General features: G+C 39.2%; 1 protein-coding gene across 7 annotated transcripts in view; it reads right to left on the bottom strand.

The window, feature by feature from the left end:
* Positions 1 to 21758, bottom strand: part of CYRIB (CYFIP related Rac1 interactor B) — a 173218-nt gene that overhangs the window by 34568 nt on the left and 116892 nt on the right. For 3 of the 7 annotated variants that reach the window (XM_062187986.1, XM_062187983.1, XM_062187985.1), the window contains one exon: positions 18697 to 18786. The exons of the other annotated variants lie outside the window; for them this stretch is intronic. In XM_062187986.1, the coding sequence (XP_062043970.1) occupies positions 18697 to 18731 (35 nt within the window). In that variant the 5' untranslated portion in view covers positions 18732 to 18786. The remainder of the gene's footprint in view (positions 1 to 18696; positions 18787 to 21758) is intronic. 7 annotated transcript variants of the gene reach the window in all.

Here is a 21758-nt window from a genome sequence, read left to right as displayed (position 1 = left end):
TTTATGAGGAAACCATCTAGACACAGACTATTTCACAGCTTTAAATTTTAAAAGCTTTCAAACATATATGGAATGTCTGTTTATAGACATACAAATTATTTCACTAACAAGAACTGTGACCTGGCCGGCGCCGTGGCTCAACAGGCTAATCCTCCGCCTTGCGGTGCCGGCACACCAGGTTCTAGTCCCGGTCGGGGCACCGATCCTGTCCCGGTTGCCCCTCTTCCAGGCCAGCTCTCTGCTGTGGCCAGGGAGTGCAGTGGAGGATGGCCCAAGTGTTTGTGCTCTGCACCCCATGGGAGACCAGGATAAGCACCTGGCTCCTGCCATCGGAACAGCGCGGTGCGCCGGCCACAGCGTGCTACCGCGGCGGCCATTGGAGGGTGAACCAACGGCAAAAGGAAGACCTTTCTCTCTCTCTCTCTCTCACTGTCCACTCTGCCTGTCAAAAAAAAAAAAAAGAACTGTGACCAAATACCCAAAGAATTACCTGGTGGCATCAAAACTGCAACTATAGATGGAAAACATGTCAGGAGAAGAACTGTAGTTGTTTCTGACAGGAAAAGGCAGCACATTACTTGGTGTTAATCTATGCAATCAAATCAGAATTCTAGCTCTAGTTCGATAGCTTTTGGCCTGGGGGGGGGGGATATAGTTAACCTTTCTGGTAATCACTTTGTGACTGATACAACAAAGATAATTATTCTATCTTAAAAAGTTATTACGAGGGTTCAATGAAATTTAAGAAATGACTCAGCACAGTAGCACACAGAAAACATTTAATGAATGTTGGATTTTATATTATAATCCAAAAACTACAAAATAACTTTTAAAAATATGGCTCTATTTCATTTAACACAAACCAGTCTTCACTGTCAATGAATTTCAACATTACAAATCAGAATAAAGCCCCTTTGAGACATGGATATTGCTAAAATGTTGTGCTACATGGACAGCAGAGCACCCAAAGGTACAGAAGGAGGGAGAAGGGAGACATCAGGGCTCCTTTCATTTTACCTGTGTGCACACACTCCACCCTCAGGGAAAATGTTTGAACAGTCAAGTGCATCTGCCCGACTTTCTTACAACCCCCTCCTCATGCTGCTTCCATTTCTCAGCTCCCCTTTCCAGGCACCCCAGACTAATGGGGTTCTACACTCCTCCCCCAGTGCTTGATACTTGGACGTGAACTTTTCACCTTCCAAAGTTCTCAAAGATTCAGAATTTCTTGTCTTCATCCAATATGTAGACAATTATCCGAAAATGGCTCAGATCAGCACAGTTTCTCAACCTGGGCTGGATAATTCTTCTGTTGCTAGTATGTCTCACACAGCAGGATACGCAGTGGTATCTGAGGCCTCAACCCACTGGATACTATTAGAAACTCCCACACAAGCTATGACAACCAAAACTGTCCATTATCAATGTCCCTGGGGAGCGCTACAGGAAGCGTGCTATATAGGCAGCCCACACCACACATCACTGAACAAAAGCTCACACAGTTTCCCAAAGATTTGAAACTAGTTCATTTTAACAGTGCTCCTACTTTTTCTAATAAACAAAAAACACCATACCCCTATCTTGTCATATTTTGAGCCAAAAACAAAACCCCCACTCCCTCAAGTAACTAATTTCAACTAACATGATACAGTGGATAGTTTCAAGTCTGCTAGATACCAGAATGCCTGGGTTCAAAACCCAACTCTGCTACTTCCAAGATTTTTCACTTTAGCCAAACTTCCTAACTTTTCTATACCTCCGTTTTCTCATTTGTAAAACAAGCATTAAGAATAATATCCACAGGGCCGGCATTGTGGAGTAGCAGGTTAAGCCTCTGCCTGTGACACATAGTTATCACCATATAGGTGCTGGTTCGAGACTGTGATACTCCACCTCTGAAATAGCTCCCTGCTAATGTGCCTGAAAAAGATGGTCTGAGTGTGTGAGTCCCTGCACCCATATGGGAGACTGGAAATTGCTTCTGGCTCCTGGCTTCTGATCGGCTCAGCCCCAGCTGTTACAACCATCTGGGAAGTGAACAAGTGGATGAAGATTTTCTCTTCTCCTCCTTTAACTCTGCCTTTCAAGTAAATAAAAAATAATAAATCTTTAAAAAAAAATAGAATAATATCCACTGTGAAAGTTTCCTAAGATCATTAAAGGGGTTAATACAAGTGCACTTAAGACCGTGCCTGCCAGTTTATTTGCTACTATTACTGGTACAGCTGTCAGAGCAACTGGACTGGGCACAGGATGTGTTCCCAGCAGCAGAACCTGTAGAATGCCAGGCTTGCATAATGCCAGTCACATTTCCTGCCACAGAGGATGCCAGTCTGGCTCAAGAGAAACTAGCATGCAGTAGAGTCCCAGAAAGTACTCTGGAGTCTTAATTTCTGACTCCTTTTGTTCTCAAGTTCCAGCTGCAATTTCCCTCAGTTCAGTTGCTTCTCCGTCCCTCTGGTTTTAAGATACCCGAGTATCTCTTCACCTGTTTAGTTGAGTTAGATTTCTGCCACTTGCATTTAAAGTTGTTTTGACTAACAAGACTTCTAAGCTAGATAAATTAGCAAATCTGGTAAGACACCAGAAGATACAAAAGATTTTAAAACGGATTATATAAAACTTGATCCAAAATACTAATGATCTATTTTAGAGTTACTACTTCAAAGTAAATAATAAATCGTATCATTCAGAGTAATAATATACTGTCATACTATCTGAATTTAGGAGGAAAAACCTAAAAAATTCCCTTCCAATTTGTTTAGATGTAATCTTTCACTTTAAGCTAAGTATTATAAATATTTACTATATAAGCTAAGAAGAAATGTAACAGAAATACAATACAGAGAAAGCAGACACAGTTTACTGCAAGTGTTTGCTATATTTCTGGTGGAATTTCATGACTAAGGGCGCTTATGTTGGACATTTGTTTCAAAGTTGACAGTTTATCTGGAGAGGAACATGCTCTTTCTGACCTGTAGTCTGTGGAACGCTTTTTTAAGCTAACAAAAGGCATTTGATAAGTATGTTAGACCATTTTCTCATAAAACATTTGAAAACAGTTTCCTTCTAGAGTAACAGAAGCCAGCAGAAACAGCCGTGTGCTATAGTTACTACTATCCTGTGTCCTCAATCTTCCCAGGAACTTCCTGTGACTTTGCTCTCCAGAGCTCAGGGGATGGTCAGGCGCTGTCTCTTATGCCTGAGTGCCAGTCCCCAGGGTTCTCCCATGGAATGGACGGTGTCTTGTTCTCCTTCAGGCCTCATCTTAAAGCGTGTCTTGAGAGGCTTTTTTCTACCAACCTTCTAAATAAGCAGCTGCATCCACTGCCCCTGGTCTTCTAACATCATCATTCAAAACTTACTCCTTCTGCAACTGATCATGAGCTGAGTAACTATTTTTCTGTCAGTTTTCCTCAAACCCAACTCAGAAATTTAATAAATACCTGTGAGTCAGGAGTGGGAAGGAAGGCAAAGCTTATATACACACTAACCAGCATCATTTAAAATCAGTTTCCTAAACCTGGCACTATGCATGTTTATTAACATCTTAATTCTTTGTGGGAGTAGGGGAGGGGATTATCTGTACCTTGTATGATGTATAGCAGCATCTTGGGCCGGTTCTACTCAGTACCTTGAATCACTCCTGCCCCTAGTTGTAACAACCAACAATGTCCCTGGATTATGCAAAACCGCCCCTGGTTAACAGCCACTGCTTTTAATATGTGACCACAAAGATGATCTTCAGCTCAGCCTGGAAATCTTACCATATAACCCCAGGTGAGTATTACACAGATTTCAAAAGATCTCAATTTCCAACAGTCTACTCCTCATCCTTATATCCAAGAAATGACCTCACTACATTTTTCACAAGCACAAAATGGAACATATGCTATTTCTTTGAGAAGCAGAATGGGAGTGGGAAGTGGGAATGAGAGACTGAGAGCGAGAGCGAAAATGAGACTGAAATGGAGGTGAATATTCTATCTGCTGCTTCACTCCTCAAATGCCTACAAGAACCAGATCTGGGTCAGGTAGAAGCCAGGAGCCTGGAACTCAACCCAGGCCTCCAAAGAGGATGTCAGAGCCATCACCTGAAACCTCCAAGGGTATGCACTACTAGGAAGCTAGAATGGAGAGTGAAGCTGGATCCTTCAAAGCTGGATTCCTCTTAAATGGAATGTAGGCAAATTAACTGCTATGCCAAATGTCTGCTTATTCTTCTTATAAGACTCTTAAATAAACCATCCCCGAAGTTACTTACCCCACCCAAAAAAACCTTTTATTTAATACAAACTTCATGCATTTCAAAAGTACAACTTTAAGAATACAGTGATTCTTCCAGTCATACCCACTCTCCCACCCACACTCCCACCCCTACTCCTCCTCCCTCTCCCATTCCCAGTCCCATTTTCCACTAAGACCCATTTCCAATTAATTTTATATATAGAAGACCAACTCTATACTAAGTAAACAGCTCAATAATTTGCAAGGAAAAAAAATTGTTCCTCAATAGTCGAGACAAAGGATTTTTTCAAATTCACTGCATCTCAAACTTAATTAATTTTAAAGAAGCACCCAAGAATTAAGCATCTTTTGCAAACACTCAGACATAACTGTAACTTATGAGACATAAGAATATCTTCCATTTAATACATTCAAAGAAAATAAGTCCTTAAGAATGAGTTTTATCATTAATTAAGGAAGCATCTAAGAATACAAGCAATGGAATTGGATACTTAGGCATAACTGAAATTTATGAGACATAAGAATATCCTCCACTTAATATGTTAAAATGACATAAATCTTGGAGAATAAGTTTTACTGTTAACTCTCATAATACAACTCATTTGAAGACAGAGGTCTTACGTGGGGAGTTAGTGCACAGTAACTCTTGTTGTTAATTTAGCAATTAACACTCTTTTATGTATGATGTCAATGATCACCTGAGGCTCTTGACATGAGCTACCTAGGCTATGCAAGCCTTCTGAATCCACTAACTCCATCAGTCTTTAGTCAAAGCCATAAGAAAAGTGGAAGTTCTCTCCTCCCTTGAGATAAAAGTACCTCCTTCTTTGATGACGACTTCTTTCCAGTGGGGTATCACCCAGCAAAGTCCTTCATCTAGGACATTTTTTGCCACAGTGTCTTGGCTTTCTGTGCCTGAAATGCTCCCTCGGGATTTTCAGCCAGATCAGAATGCCTTAAGGGCTGATTCTGAGGTCAGAGTGCTACTTAAAGCAAATGTCATTCTATGAGTCTGCTGTGTGGACTACTTCACATGTTGGAGCATTAACTTCTTTTTAATTCTATCTATTATAATTACCACTTAATCCTATTTATGTGATCACTTTAACACTTAATCCTATCCATATGATCACTTTAACACTTAAGATGGTATTTTTACCACCCAGTTTAAGGGGACTTGGGGTCGCATGGCAAGTTTTTAAATTCTACTCTTGGAAGTAAATCTGTAGGAATGTATGCACAACTATATAGTTTGACAGTTACAAACTTCATATACTTCATAATTACAACTTTAGGAACATGGTGATACTTCCTACCAGGCCCATACTCCCACCCCTCTTCCTCATCCCTCTCTTATTGCCACTCTTATTTTTTAACAAGATTTTCAATTGAGTTTATACACACATAATTAACTCGATATTAAGAGTTCAACAAATAGTGTGCATGTGTATGTGCATACACACACACACACACACACACATATATATATATGAAGGTGTTCCTGGACAGTCAAGACAAGGGCTGTTCATGTCATTGCTTCTCAAAGTATCAATTTCACTTATACAGATTGCCTTTTAGGTGCACTCTTAGTTATCACAGGTCAGGGAGAACATATGGCATATGTCCCTTTGGGGCTTATTTCACTAAGTGTGATGTTTTCCAGACTCATCCATTTTGTTGCAAAAAAAAAAAAAAAAAGAGTTGTCTAGACTCATTGTCTTTTGTTCTCTTTCCACTGTGTTAAACCCATTCCAACACTGCCTCAACTCTACACCAAAAAAATTGTTCTAGAACAGCCATCCAGTGACTTTCATGTTGCTAATTCCAGTGGTCAATTCTCCAGCCAGCCCTCAAAAATCAGGACTTGAGATAAACTCATGCCTACTTCCTCCTCAACACACTTTTCTCATTAAAATAACACATCTCACCTCTTCCACTGCTACATGATCCTGGTCCTTGGCACCATCAGTTCACGCCAGGATTACTTTAAGGGCTCTGTAACTTCTCTTCCTGCTTCTACCTTTAACACCTATTTGGGGAATAAATCAGTAGATGGAAGATCTCTCTTTTTCTCTCTAACTCTTCTTCTCTCTGTAACTTTTTACTCTGTTTATGTTACTTGAAAGGTAGAGTTACAGAGAGACAAAGAGAACTTCCACCTGCTGGTTCACTCCCCAAATGGCCACAATGGCTGGAGCTCTGAAGACAGGAGCCAGGAGCTTCATTTGGATCTCCCACATGGGTGCAGGGGCCCAAGCACTTGGGCCATCGTCTGCTGCTTTCCCAAGCACATTAGCAGGGAGCTGGATCAGAAGTGGAGCAGCTGGGACTTGAACTGGCGCCCATATAGGATGCCAGCATAAACAGGTGGCAGCTTTACCTGTTACACCACAGTGATGGCCCCATCTATGTAACTCTTGACTTTCAAATATAAAAACACATACCTTTTATTAAAAAATTCCAAATTAAATCCTATATTTTAAAATGTTTAGCATGGTTTCTGATATCCTGGTGGGAATCTGGCACTGGGGAAGTTGTAGAGTAGTTTAATCCTTAATCTTATCAAAACTATTTAACCCACTGCTACCAGTACTAGTTTAGCTACTAATTACGCGATCCTTTGATTCTACTCTGTGAAGTATAAAAGGAAGAGATGGGAGTAACTGACAGCAGGATGAAGGTATTCCTGGCTATCCAGCTATAATAGCATCACAGCAGTCCTGAAACCTCACCACAGATGTTCTGACCAATATATTTAAATTCCAGTCTACGGCTGAATGGATTAAGGAACAAAACCCATCTATTTGCTGCCTACAAGAAACACATCTATCCAACAAAGATGCATGCAGACTGAAAATGAAAGGTTGGAAAAAGATATTCTATGCCAACAGAAGCCAAAAAAAAGCAGCTGTAGCCGTATTAATATCAGACAAAATAAACTTTAACACAAAAACTGTTAAGAGAGACAAAGAGGGACACTATATAATGATTAAGGGTTCAATTCAACAAGAAGATGTAACTATTATAAATGTATATGCACCTAATTACAGGGCACTGGTTTATTTAAAAGATATGTTAAGGGACTTAAAGGGAGACTTAGATTCCAATACAATAGTACTGGAGGACTTCAATACTCCACTCTCAGAAACAGACAGATCATCCGGACAGAAGATCAACAAGGGAACAGCAGATGTAATCGACACTATTGCCCAAATGGATCTAACAGATATCTACAGAACTTTCAATCCTACATCTAAAGATTTTACATTCTTCTCAGCAGTGCATGGAACCTTCTCTAGGATTGACCACATACTAGGCCATAAAGCAAGTCTCAGCAAAATTAAAGAATTAGAATCATACCATGCAGCTTCTCAGACCACAGAGGAATGAAGGTGGAAATTAGCAACTCAGGAATCCCTAGAGCGTATGCAAACACATGGAGACTTAACACCATGCTCCTGAATGAACAATGGGTCATAGAAGAAATCAAAAGAGAAATCAAAAACTTTCTGGAAGTAAATAAGGATAACAACACAACATATCAAAACTTACGGGATACGGCAAAAGCAGCGTTGAGAGGAAAGTTTATAGCAATAGGTGCCTACATCAAGAAATTGGAAAGGCACCAAATAAATGAGCTTTCAGTGCATCTCAAGGATCTAGAAAAACTGCAGCAAACCATAACTAAATCTAGCAGGAGAAGAGAAACAATTAAAATCAGAGAAGAAATCAACAGGATTGAATAAAAAAAAAACATTACAAAAAAATCAGCCAAGCGAGGAGCTGGTTTTTTGAAAAATGAATAAAATTGACACACCATTGGCTCAACTAACTAAAAAAAGAAAAGACCCAAACGACCAGGAGAAGCACCTGGCTCCTGCCATCGGATCAGCGCGGTGCGCCGGCCGCAGCGCGCTACCGCGGCGGCCATTGGAGGGTGAACCAACGGCAAAAGGAAGACCTTTCTCTCTGTCTCTCTCTCACTGTCCACTCTGCCTGTCAAAAAAAAAAAAAAAAAAAGAAGAAGAAGAAGAAGAAGAAAATCAGAGATGAAAAAGGAAATGTAACAACAGACACCACAGAAATAAAAAGAATCATCAGAAATTAATACAAAGAGTTGTATGCCAGCAAACAGGGAAATCTATCAGAAATGGATAGATTCCTGGACACATACAACCTACCTAAATTGAACCATGAAGACACAGAAAACCTAAACAGAACCATAACTGAGACAGAAATTGAAACAGTAATAAAGGCCCTCCCAACAAAGAAAAGCCCAGGACCAGATGGATTCACTGCTGAGTTCTACCAGACATTTAAAGAACTCCAATTCTTCTCAAACTATTCAGAACAATCGAAAAAGATGGAATCCTCCCAAATTCTTTCTATGAAGCCAGCATCACCTTAATCCCTAAGCCAGAGAAAGATGCAGCATTGAAGGAAAATTACAGACCAATATCCCTGATGAACATAGACGCAAAAATCCTCAATAAAATTCTCGTCAATAGAATACAACAACACATCAGAAAAACCATCCACCCAGACCAAGTGGGATTTATCCCTGGTATGCAGGGATTGTTCAATGTTCACAAATCAATCAATGTGATACTCCACATTAACAAACTGCAGAAGAAAAACCATATGATTATCTCAATAGATACAAAGAAAGCATTCAATAAAATTCAACACCCTTTCATGATGAAAAACTCTAAGCAAATTGGGTATAGAAGGAACATTCCTCAATATAATCAAAGCAGTTTATGAAAAACCCATGACCAATATCCTATTGAATGGGGAAAAGTTGGAAGCATTTCCACTGAGATCTGGTACCAGACAGGGATGCCCACTCTCACCACTGCTATTCAATATAGTTCTCGAAGTTTTAGCCAGAGCCATCAGGCAAGAAAAAGAAATTAAAGGAATACAAATTGGCAAGGAAGAACTCAAACTATCCCTCTTTGCAGATGATATGATTCTTTATTTAGGGGATACAAAGAACTCTACTAGTAGACTATTGGAACTTATAGAAGAGTTTGGCAAAGTAACAGGATATAAAATCAATGCACAAAAATCAACAGCCTTTGTATACACAGGCAATGCCACGGCTGAGAAAGAACTGCTAAGATCAATCCCATTCACAATAGCTACAAAAACAATCAAAGACCTTGGAATAAACTTAACCAAGGATGTTAAAGATCTCTATGATGAGAATTACAAAATCTTAAAGAAAGAAATAGAAGAGGATACCAAAAAATGGAGAAATCTTCCATGCTCATGGACTGGAAGAATCAACATCATCAAAATGTCCATTCTCCCAAAAGCAATTTATAGATTCAATGTGATACCAATCACGATACCAAAGACATTCTTCTCAGATCTAGAAAAAAATGATGCTGAAATTCATATGGAGACGCAGGAGACCTCAAATAGCTAAAGCAATTTTGTACAACAAAAACAAAGCCAGAGGCATCACAATACAAGATTTCAGGACATACCTACAGGGCAGTAGTTATCAAAACAGCATGGTACTGGTACAGAAACAGGTGGATAGACCAATGGAACAGAATAGAAACACCAGAAATCAACCCAAACATCTACAGCCAACTTATAGTTGATTAAGGATCTAAAACCAATTCCTGGAGCAAGGACAGTCTATTCAATAAATAGTGCTGGGAAAACTGGATTTCCATGTGCAGAAGCATGAAGCAAGACCCCTACCTTACACCTTACACAAAAATCCACTCAACATGGATTAAAGACCTAAATCTACGACCTGACACCATGAAATTATTAGAGAACGTTGGAGAAACCCTGCAAGATATAGGTACAGGCAAAGACTTCCTGGAAAAGACCCTGAAGGCGTAGGTAGTCAAAGCCAAAATTAACTATTGGAATTGCATAAAATTGATAAGTTTCTGTACTGCAAAAGAAACAGTCAGGAGAGTGAAGAGGCAACTGACAGAATGGGAAAAAAATATTTGCAAACTATGCTACAGATAAAGGATTAATAACCAGAATCTACAAAGAGATCAAGAAACTCCACAACAACAGAACAAACAACCCACTGAAGAGATGGGCCAAGGACCTCATTTTCCAAAAGAGGAAATCCAAATGGCCAATAGGCACATGAAAAAATGTTCAAGATCACTAGCCATCAGGGAAATGCAAATCAAAACCACAATGAGGTTTCACCTCACCCCATTTAGAATGGCTCACATACAGAAATCTACCAACAACAGATGCTGGAGAGGATGTGGGGAAAAAGGGACACTAACCCACTGTTGGTGGGAATGCAAACTGGTTAAGCCACTATGGAAGTCAGTCTGGAGATTCCTCAGAAACCTGAATATAACCCTACCATACAACCCAGCATCCCACTCCTTGGAATTTACCCAAAAGAAATTAAATTGGCAAACAAAAAAGCAGTCTGCACCTTAATGTTTATTGCAGCTCAATTCACAATAACTAAGACCTGGAATCAACCTAAATGCCCATCAACAGTAGAATGGATAAAGAAATTATGGGATATGTACTCTATAGAATACTATACAGCAGTAAAAAAACAATGAAATCCGGTCATTTGCAACAAAATGGAGGAATCTGGAAAACATTATGCTGAGTGAAATAAGCCAGCCCCAAAAAGGACAAATATCATATGTTCTGCCTGATCGGCGACTACTAACCGAGCACCAAAAAGGAAACCTGTTAAAGTGAAATGGACACTATGAGAAATTGTGACTTGATCAGCCCTTGCCCTGACTGTTGATGAACAACTTAATACGTTATCCCTCCTAGTATTTTTTTTGTCTGTTCTACTTAATATTATTGGTTGAATTTTGTAATTAATACACAGTTATTCTTAAGTGTTGAAACTTAACTGAAAAGTGATCCCTGTTAAATATAAGAGTGGGAGTAAGAGAGGGAAGGGATGTACAATTTGGGACATGCTCAAGCTGACTTGCCCCAAACGGTAGAGTGAGAAACATACCAGGGGATTCCAATTCAATCCCATCAAGGTGCCATGTACCAATGCCATCTCACTAGTCCAAGTGATCAAATTCTGTTCACAATTGATCATAATGATAAGACTAAGAATCAAAGGGATCACATAATCAAGACTAGTGTCTGAAAATACTAACCGATAGAACAAAAAAGGGAGAGAACGAGCCAACATGGGAAGCGGGATACACAGCAGACTCATAGAATGACGGATGTCCTAAACAGCACTCTGGCCTCAGAATCAGCCCTTAAGGCATTCAGATCCGGCTGAAAAGCCCATGAGAGTATTTCAGGCATGGAAAGCCAAGACACTCTGTCCCCAGGAAAAAAAAAAAAAAGACCTAAATAAAAGATCTCCGCGAGTGAGCTCCCAGTGGAAAGAACAGGTCATCAAAGAAGGAGGTACCTTTCTCTGAAGGGAGGAGAGAACTTCCACTTTGACTATGACCTTGTCTAAATATGATCAGAGTCGGTAAACTCAAAAGGCTTCCATAGCCTTGGCAACTCATGACTGGAGCCTAGGGAGATTACTGATGCCATAAATAAGAGTGTCAATGTGTTAAGTCAACAACAGTATTCACTGTGCACTTACTCCTCATGTAGGATCTCTGTCCTTAATGTGCTATACATTGTGATTTAATGCTATAACTAGTACTCAAACAGTATTTTTCACTTTGTGTTTCTGTGTGGGTGCAAACTGATGAAATCTTTACTTAATATATACTAAATTGACCTTCTGTATATAAAGAGAATTGAAAATGAATCTTGATGTGAATGGAAGGGGAGAGGGAGTGGAAAAGGGGAGGGTTGCGGGTGGGAGGGAAGTTATGGGGGTGGGGGGGAGCCATTGTAATCCATAAGCTGTACTTTGGAAATTTATATTCATTAAGTTAAAAAAAAAAAAAATCCAGTCTAGTAAACTACATGAAGTTCTGACTTAAAGAAATTTGACATGAATGAGCAACAGAATGAAAATTGCCGAGATTTGTTTTCTAGGCTTGCTTGTATTGTAAAATGTATGACTTTTTGCAAATCCATTTACTTAAGAGAATCTCTCACATTGCCTCTGGCTATGATTCTTCTATATGTTATGCTGACATCTAGTGGATACATCTAGTGTATACATTTTATATTTTAAAATGAAAAATGTGATCTCAGCTATTTTAAAGGCTCACTAGGATATCGAGGCATGCACAAAAAATAAAATGAATAGCATTATCAATACTGCTCCTAACATGGAAATGAATCACAATAAAGTAGTATTACATCAAATATTCATGGCATCTTTGAGTTTGATTCAGAGATTACTGATACTCTGATTACTGATAACTTTGATAGCTTCAGCCATTGAAAGTAAAATCTACCAATGCAAATTACTATCAGTTAAAAATGTAGAACAGGAAAACATGTAAGTAGGGTCACTAATAAGTCCCAAAGTAAGTAATGTAGTAGTACCTAGGATATATGTGATGGAAACATGCAAAAAAATGACAAACAAATTTCAGAACCTGGACTGAGCATTTAGCCTAGCAGTTAAAATGATCACGTCTCATATTAAAGTGCCTGGATTTAATTTCCAGCTCCAGCTCTTGATTCCAGCTTCCTGCCAATGCAGACCTTGGGAAATAGCAGTGACTGCCCATGTAATTGGGGTCCTGTCACCCATGTGAGAGATGTGGATTGCATTCCTGGCTCCCAGTTTTGTCCCTAGCCCAGCCCCAGCCATTATGGATACTGAGGAGTGAATGAATCAGAGAATGGCAGCTCTCTCAAACCCTGTCTCTCAAAAAACAAAAACAAGAAAACAACCTCAAAATTACTGATTTTACAAGGACCTATCACAAAAATGTCTCTTGAAAAAATATTGCAATTAGTTAAAAATAGTATTCTGAATTTACTTTGTTAAAGGCAATACTACTGGGGGCTGGTACTGTGGCATGGTGGGGAAAGCCACTGCCTGCAGTGCTGGCATCTCCCCCCACCCCATCATTCTCTGTAACTCTGCCTTTCAAACAAATAAATCAATCTTTTAAAAAATACTATTTTGAAACCCATAATTACAAGACAATATTTTATAAAGATTTATTTATTCAAAAAGCAAGAGACACAGAGAGAGGGAGAGACAGAGAGATATGCCATCTGCTGGTTCACTTCCCAAAATGGCCACAACAGCCAAGCCTGGGCCAGGTTGAAGCCAACAGTCAGAACTCCTGATCTCCCCCATGGATGGCAGGGGCCTATGCACTTGGACCATCCTCCACTGCTTTCCTTGGCATATCAGCAGCTATTTGGATGGGAAGCAGAGCATCTGGGTCTCAAATGAGCACTCTGATATGGGATGCCATTGTTGCCAAGAGCGGCTCAACCTGTTCTGCCACAATGCAGGTCCCAACAATAAACTGTATGTCAACAGAATTAAAAAAAAAAAAGTCTGTCTACAAGTCTACTGCCACATTTCATTATCAAGAGTCACCCATTTTTATTATTCTGCTTTGAATTCTGATTTTCTTTATATATCATGTTACAAAATAAATATATGCCAATATACTAAATGTTATTAAACAATAACAATTATTCTGGAAATATAGTATTTTAAGAGTTTTATTTCATTGCATATTTCAAAATTATTAGACTGATCTAAGAGTCAGCAGTGGCATGCTTCTGCACAGAGCAGGCAAAGGACGTTACAAACACACAGAAAAACAGACCCTTAGCCCAATCTTGGTAAGATTAGTAAAGGCTTCCAGAAGGGCTGAATCTTGTTTGCTATTTCTTTAGTTAGGAAATACTTAAAATATAAAACAAAAACCAGAATATTCACATCCTCTACCACCCAGATTAAAGCTGTAATACTTTTTTTTACCATATAGTGATCTCCTGATATCCACGGGGGACTGGTTCAGGACACTCTGCAGATACCAGATCTGCAGCAGTGTAAGTCCCTTATATAAAAGGGCAAAGTATTTGCATCTCACCTTCATGCATTCTTCCCTATACTTTAAATCATCTCGAGACTACTTATAATCCCTAATACAAATGTCATGTAAATGGCTGTTTTATTATTTAGGAAATAACTGCTAGGGAGAAAAGTCTACATGTTTAGTACAGATGCAAATTATTTTTACAAAGATTTTTGAACCCCACTTGGTTTCATCTGCAAAATGTATAACCTGTGGATACAGAGGGTCATCTATATGCTTCAGGTGGCCCACTCTCTGTGTAGTTAACCACTTATCTACCCCAATCAACTTTTTTCTCCCTTCTCCTTATTTAATCAGCATCTTAAAATGATGCTTCTTGGGGGCTGTAGGCACTGTGGCATAGGGGTTAAGCCACTGCCTTGAGTGCCAGCATCTCATATGGGCGCCAGTTCCAAGTCCCAGCTGTTCCACTTCTGATCCAGCTCCCTAATGTGCCTGGGAAAGCAGCAGAGGATGGGCCAAGTCCTTGGGTCCGTAGACCCACGTGAGAGACCCACAAGAAGTTCCTGGCTCCTGGTTTTCAGATCAGCCCAGCTCCAGCCGTTGCATCCATTTAGGGAGTGAATCAGTGGATGGGACATCTCTTTCTCTCTGTCTCTCCCTCTCTAACTCTGCCTTTCGAAATAAATAAATAAACCTATGGAAAAAAATGGTGCTTCCTGGGGCTGGTGCTGTGGTATATTGCATGAAACCACCATCTGCAATGTCAGCATCCCATATAGGTGCCAGCTCCAGTACTGGCTGCTCCACTTTCTGACTGAGGTCCCTACTAATGGCCTAGGAAGGTTGCGAAAGATGGCCCAAGTACTTGGTCCCCTGCACCCACATGAGAGACCCAGATGAAGTTCCTGGCTCCTAGCTTCAGTCTGGTCCAGCCCTAGCTGCTGTGGACGTTTGGGAAGTGAACCAATGGATGGAAGACTTCTTTCTCTCTGCCTCTGCCTCTCCCATCTCTGTAACTGTACCTTTCAAATAAATAAATACATCTTAAAAAAATAGAAGGATGCTTCCTTTTCAAACATTTAAAATTTTTACTACAAAGGTTTGTATTAACATGGTATTATACTGCCTTTCAATTTGCATAAACAATATATATTCTATGAAAACTGGTTTTTCTCACTCAACAGCTTTTGAAAAGTATCCACATTCATTCATATTAGCTACTACTTACTGTTCAGTTATTCAAAGAAACTACTCAGTCACCCATTGACAATGGGATTGTTTTCCATTTTATATTATCAACACATTACGCTTTAGACAAACATACATACAATACATATATCTGTGCCCATGTACAAGAGTGTTTCATAACAGCTATCTGGAAATGACAAGGAAACTGTAACTTTATCAGTACTTTCCAAAGTACTCCTTATCAATTCACTGTCCCATTGGTCAGAGATTCCCTCTTTCCCATCCAAAACCTCAATTTTTTATTTTTAGATTGTAAAATATCTCACAGGTATCTGAATTTGCATTTTCTTGACTAGCAATCAAAATGTGCACTTCGTGTATGTTTATAGGCCACCTGTGAGATGCATATTCACTTCCAAGACCACTTAAGCCAACCTTACTATCTCTCAGCCCATTTACCTCTGCGTATTGCTGGGGCTGAGAGATAAATCACATTCCCCAGACATCTTTGCCAGATGAGTTACTGTTAGTCACTAGGAGGCAGAAGAAAGGTAAGAAAAAGCAGGAGGAGGTACCATATCCACGTAAATAGGGATAATCCCAATATCCAATGCCAGGATTACAGCAGGGGAAGCCTATGGATTCCAGTCTAATAAAGACAGCAATTTCTCTCTTTTTATTTATTGTATTAATTTACTTTTATTTATCTTTTATCTCCTCTGTCTTATCCCTTCTCGTTCTTCTAACCTTCCTAGAACTTTTGTAACCCATCCTCTATACAAAATCCTAATTCAATGCTGACTGATACGCCATCATTTCTTTTTTCCAATTGAGTTTTAACAATTTTGGATACCAATCTTTTGATGCACACATACTGGCAAATACTTTGTTCTGGTCTCCAACACATATTAACTTTACTTATGGTATCATTTGTGGCAACTATCCAATTTTTAATCTTTTCTTTGTGGTCCATGATTTCTCTTTAAGCAATAATTCTTCAAAAATTGCCTTAGATATTCTTGGCCCTTCATTCACCCATGCTATTACTGTCAGGTTCTACAAAAACTTTTGACAGAATTTTGAATTAAATGTATATATTATTCCAAAACAGAACTGCCATCTTTGCAATGTCAAACATTTGGTCATTTAAATCTATGAATACTGTAATTATAAATTCATTTTCTACTGCTGAGCCACCCTGTAACCCTGGGATCAAGTCTACTTGGTCATTTTAGAATGTACTTGTACATACTCCTATATTTAGTTGGTAATATTTTGCTTTGAATTATTCGTAAGTAAGGCTGACCTATAATTTTTCACTCTGTTCTTGTTTGGTTTTGCTATCGAGTGCATTTTACACATAGGCTCCTTCTAGCCTTTGGAACAGTTTACAAACAATCGAACATGTCACTTCCTCAATGAATTTTCAGGAAAGTTCTTCAAAATATACAAGAAGTCTACTTTTTTTAATCTTTGAAAATTTAGCTGCTAGCAGACAATCTATCACACAGCCAGTACTCAATAAGCATTTATCAAATTTAATAAAGTAAAAAGGGATTTCATTAAAAAATAAAATGCCTAAACATGGGCTTCTCATAAATGGAGTTGGCTTTAGGTCAAATGAAACAACGTTTATGACTTCATGCACTAGGTAGAAAGCTTACAGTAACATGTTACCTACCAATGGATCATTTAATAAGAAGCTTCACAAACGTTAAGGAAATCAAACACAAGGTTAGTTGGAAAAGGTTTATGACTAAGACATTAAAGTTGCCTTACACAGAAATATTATTCTCACACAATATTTACTACCAGTGAACTAACTTTCTTATTTGTTACAGCAACAAGAGCCAAAATCCTTAAAATCTTGATCCTAAGGCCAACAGGCATCCTCAGAAGTAGTATTTTTTATTTTTCTTTTTTGTGCATGGAGATTAAGGGCTACAGAGGTATACCCAATATTTTTCATGTAACACCTTAGACACCCTCCAGGAGTGTGGTCTCTGATAACTCTTCCAGACACTACATAACAGCAAAGGGGAAATGCAAGGCCTCCCTGGGGAAGAGGCCTATGTAAGTGAAAGGCTGAAAGCTGTACTGTTCGTGAATCTTCCCCTCAGAAATTTCACAGGAGGAAGGAGATGGGAGCAGAAGACTTCAGTCTCATTACAACTGAAATGGATACAAATTTCTTAAAATGTGCTGTTCTACCTTTATTCTCATAATAATTTGAGTTAAAAGATAAGGTATTTTCTGAGGCATCCCTTCATTTTCTGGGTAGACTGGCCATTCTTCTTAATACTAACAGTCCCTGTGAGAAATGGAGCCATCATGCAGAATGGCTTGGGGGTCAGCACTGTGGCATAGCAGATAAAGCCACTGCCGCGTGCCAGTATCCCATATGAGCAACCAGCTGAAGTTCCAGCTGCTTCACTTCTGATTCAGCTCTCTGCTACAGCCTGCAAAAGCAGCGTAAGATGGCCCAAGTCCTTGGGCCCCTGCACCCACGAGGGAGACCTAGAGGAAGCTTCTGGCTCCTGGTTTTGTATCAGCCCAGCTCCAGCCATTGCGGCCATTTGGGGAGTGATCCAACAGATGGAGGACCTCTCTCTCTCTCTGCCTCTGCTTCTCTGCCTTTCAGATAAATAAATAAATCTTAAAAAAAAAAAAAAAAAAAAAACAGAATGGCTTTATAATCACCAATGAACAGAGAAATCTCAGATCAGGAAGAGATTATCCAAGTTAAACTGAAGACTCAACTTTGACTATTTAACCTTAGTCTACAAGTCTACAACTTTTTATCCAAGTAGCCATCTGGTTGCTGCTTAAATACTTTTTTCTGCATGACTTATATTTTAGACTCTAGTCAACATTTTAGAAACTTCAGTAAAGATATCCAATTAACATGACATGAAGCCTGCTGTCAAGAATCACAAAACTCATATTAAGCTGAAATTCACACCCTAGTTAATTCTTTCTCATTGGCCCCAATTCTCATTGGCTAGCAAGAATCAAACAATTCCCACGCTACTTGATAAATCATTAAATATCTAAAGTATCTTCAAATACATACAGAGAAGTCAAAGTTAGTTACCCACCGAATATACACATATACTCACATATGCAAAAAGTGACATCTCCTATCTAGAAATTGTGAGGATTAGCTTTAGGAAGAGAATATAGTTTATAAGTGGTTGTAGACCTTCTTAAACATTATAAGCAGAAGTAGTAAGGGGAATGGAAGCATTTTTCCCTGAGTAAATTTTTGTATGCAAAAAATATCCTACAGAGAAGGGCCTTGCATGCAGTAAGTACTAATAAATGAATAAAATCTTACCGTGTATGACATACTATAGTTCTATACACAGTCATAAATTTAAGTACATATAATTGATCCAAAAAGAAGCAGGAAATATTTCAAGTGTTCCTGGAAGAAACAATTTAATACTAGCATAATTTCTAAATATAAAATAAACCAATTATGATTCAGAATACAAAAACAAAAAATAAATACATTTTCTTTTTAGTAGTAAATTATTTTAAAACACATTTGAATAGCTTTCTACATTTATAACTCAGTATCTTTTAAAAGGCTTTACAGAATTCAGCAAGTCACTCATATTCTATTTTCCAAGGTGATGGTAATTGTAACCTAATATACATATTTTCTCATTACATCACTTTTTAAAGTATTATTTCATTATAGGTGAAGAGACAGACCACTGGGTAAATTTAAAAAGTATATTCTATGATTATTTTCAAATGTCAAGGTCTTATACCTTTGTATAAACAACACTGTGAAAGCTGATCAAAAAAAAATTTTTTTTGGACAGGCACAGTTAGACAGTGAGAGAGAGAGAGAGAGAGGTCTTCCTTCTGTTGGTTCACCCCCGAAATGGCTGCTACAGCCAGCGCGCTGCGCCAATCCAAAGCCAGGAGCCAGGTGCTTCCTCCTGGTTTCCCATGCGGGTGCAGGGCCCAAGCACTTGGGCCATCCTCCACTGCACTCCCGGGCCACAGCAGAGAGCTGGACTGGAAGAGGAGCAACCAGGACAGAATTTGGCGCCCCAACTGGGAGGATTAGCCTAGTGAGCCATGGCGCCGGCCTGATCAAAATTTTAAACAGCTGTTTACAAAAAAAATTTGTTTTCTTACATTGTGGAATTTTAAATCAGTTTTGGAAGCCATTATTAATACCAAATTCAGTATATCATACAAACTTTTTTGAACTAAGCATGCCATCTAATTATCAAAGCTTTTTAAGAAAAAAAAAGAAAGACTGATTTATTACTTGAAAAGCAGAATTAGAGAGAGAGAGAGAAAGAGCAATCTTCCATTCACTGATTCACTCCCCAAACAGCCACAATGGCTTGGGCTGGGTCAGGCCAAAGCTAGGAGCCAAGAGCTTCTTCTGGGTCTCCCATGTGGGTGTCAGGGGCTCAAGCACTTGGGCCATCTTCTGCTGCTTTCTTGGGCGCATTAGCAGACAGCTGGATTGGAATAAAGAAACTGGATCTTGAACCAGCACCCATTCAAGATGCTGGCATTGAAGGTGGTGGCTTAACCCGTATGCCACAGCATCAGCCCCTAATTACTTTAACTTTTAAAGTTTCATAGAGCATACAAAAAGAAAATATTCATAGAAATCAAAACTCAAATCACTGAACTACTTTGAAAGATTTTACCATATGTCTAAAGTTGCTGGGAGCTAGAAAACAGAAATGAAGAAAGTAAAGGGGAGGAAGGGAGAGAAAACCAGGAAGAATGAAGGATTTGTGAAGGCAGGCAGCTCAATCCTCTAATGTTATCAAAAAGAAACCATAACTGAACATCAGAGAAATTTTGTGACTGGATAAGGCAGCAAATTAGTTTAAAAAGGGGGCAGAGGCTACTGGGAGGGCTAAATCCCATGTCTCTGGCAATGTAGCTTTTGAGAATATCTCCAGGGACTGGCGCAGTGGCATAGTGGGTAAAGCTGCCGCCTTCAGTGCCAGCATCCCAATGCTCCACTTCCAATCCAGCTCTCTGCTGTGGCCTGGGAAAGCAGTAGAAGATGGCCCAAGTCCTTGGGCCCCTGCACCCATTGGGAAGACCCAGAGGAAGCTCCTGGTCCCTGGCTTCAGATCGGCTCAGCTCCGGCTGCTGCAGCCAACTGGGTTGTGAATTAGTGGATGGAAGACCTCTCTCTCTCTGCCTCTCCTCTCTATGGATAGCTCAGACTTTCAAATAAATAAGTAAATCTTAAAGAGAGAGAGAGAGAGAGAGAGAGAGAGAGAGAGAGAGAAAACTTCTAAACATAACAGCAGGGCCACATGATACTGAAAGAATCCAGAATCAACACCACCACAACAAACACTCATGTCAGACACCCAGCAGGTTTTCTTCAAAAGCAACATCAACTATCAACCAAACCTCTGTTCCCTTTATCTGTAGTAAGTGACCAGGTGCTGTACAAGCCTGGGCACTTAGGGAGCCCATACCAGGGCCTCCCCAGCTGAGGCTGGCACACTGTCACATCACCAAAGGGACTAAAACCACTTGGTGACTGCTTGTGTGTCTTTGCCTTTTTGGTGCTTCCAGAACACAAGCATCAGGGCACTTACTATCTATGTACTCTGCCCAATACATTTATAGCATTTCTCATTAAAAACTTTTGGTATCATACAGATTTTTTTTAATATTTACTTACATTCCTTAATAAGAATCTGAGTTCTTGGAAGGCAAGCACTCTTCAAGGCTTAATAGTTACTTTCTACTCTCTTTCCCACAAAATAGGCTATTGTTTCTGTTACCACTGACCAGCAAACATAGCTTCTTCAGAGCTATTTCATAGATTTCCAGCCTACATTATTTGGACATTTTTAAAGAATGAATGGGTTACTCTACTTCTTTAAGATTAGTTACATAGAACATAAAAAAATTATAGCAATTAAAGTACCGTGGAGAAAGAAAGGTCTAGCCGTCTTTTTAGTAACAAGAGGTCTTAATCTGGGGACCACAGAGAATGTAGTCATCAGTGAATCTGGATGAGAACCTTTTCACTAATCTCTGTATGAAAATTAGCAGCCCTTTAGTTCCTATAAGCAGCACAACAAACTACAGAAATATTAGAAACAAATTTGTTAATACGAACCAATGGTATTTTCATATTACAACTGTTAATAAATGTGTGACTACTTAAAATTACAGTCAATAGCAGAACTGCCCCTAAAGCTTATTTTCTCACATGAGAAACATGTATTTTCTCAACTACAAATATGCATTGTTAATATCTGGTAACAGTATTTCAATATAACATGTTTCCTTTCTAGTCCTATGTATTTTTCTTCATAAAGTCATGAATCAGAATCATTCTGAGGTGGGTTCCACAGGCTTCAATCAAATAGGTCCTTTGCACAA

The sequence above is a fragment of the Lepus europaeus genome, chromosome 4, assembly GCF_033115175.1.
Source record: "Lepus europaeus isolate LE1 chromosome 4, mLepTim1.pri, whole genome shotgun sequence".
Lineage (NCBI taxonomy): Eukaryota > Metazoa > Chordata > Mammalia > Lagomorpha > Leporidae > Lepus > Lepus europaeus.
This window is presented reverse-complemented; position numbering and strand designations above follow the sequence as displayed.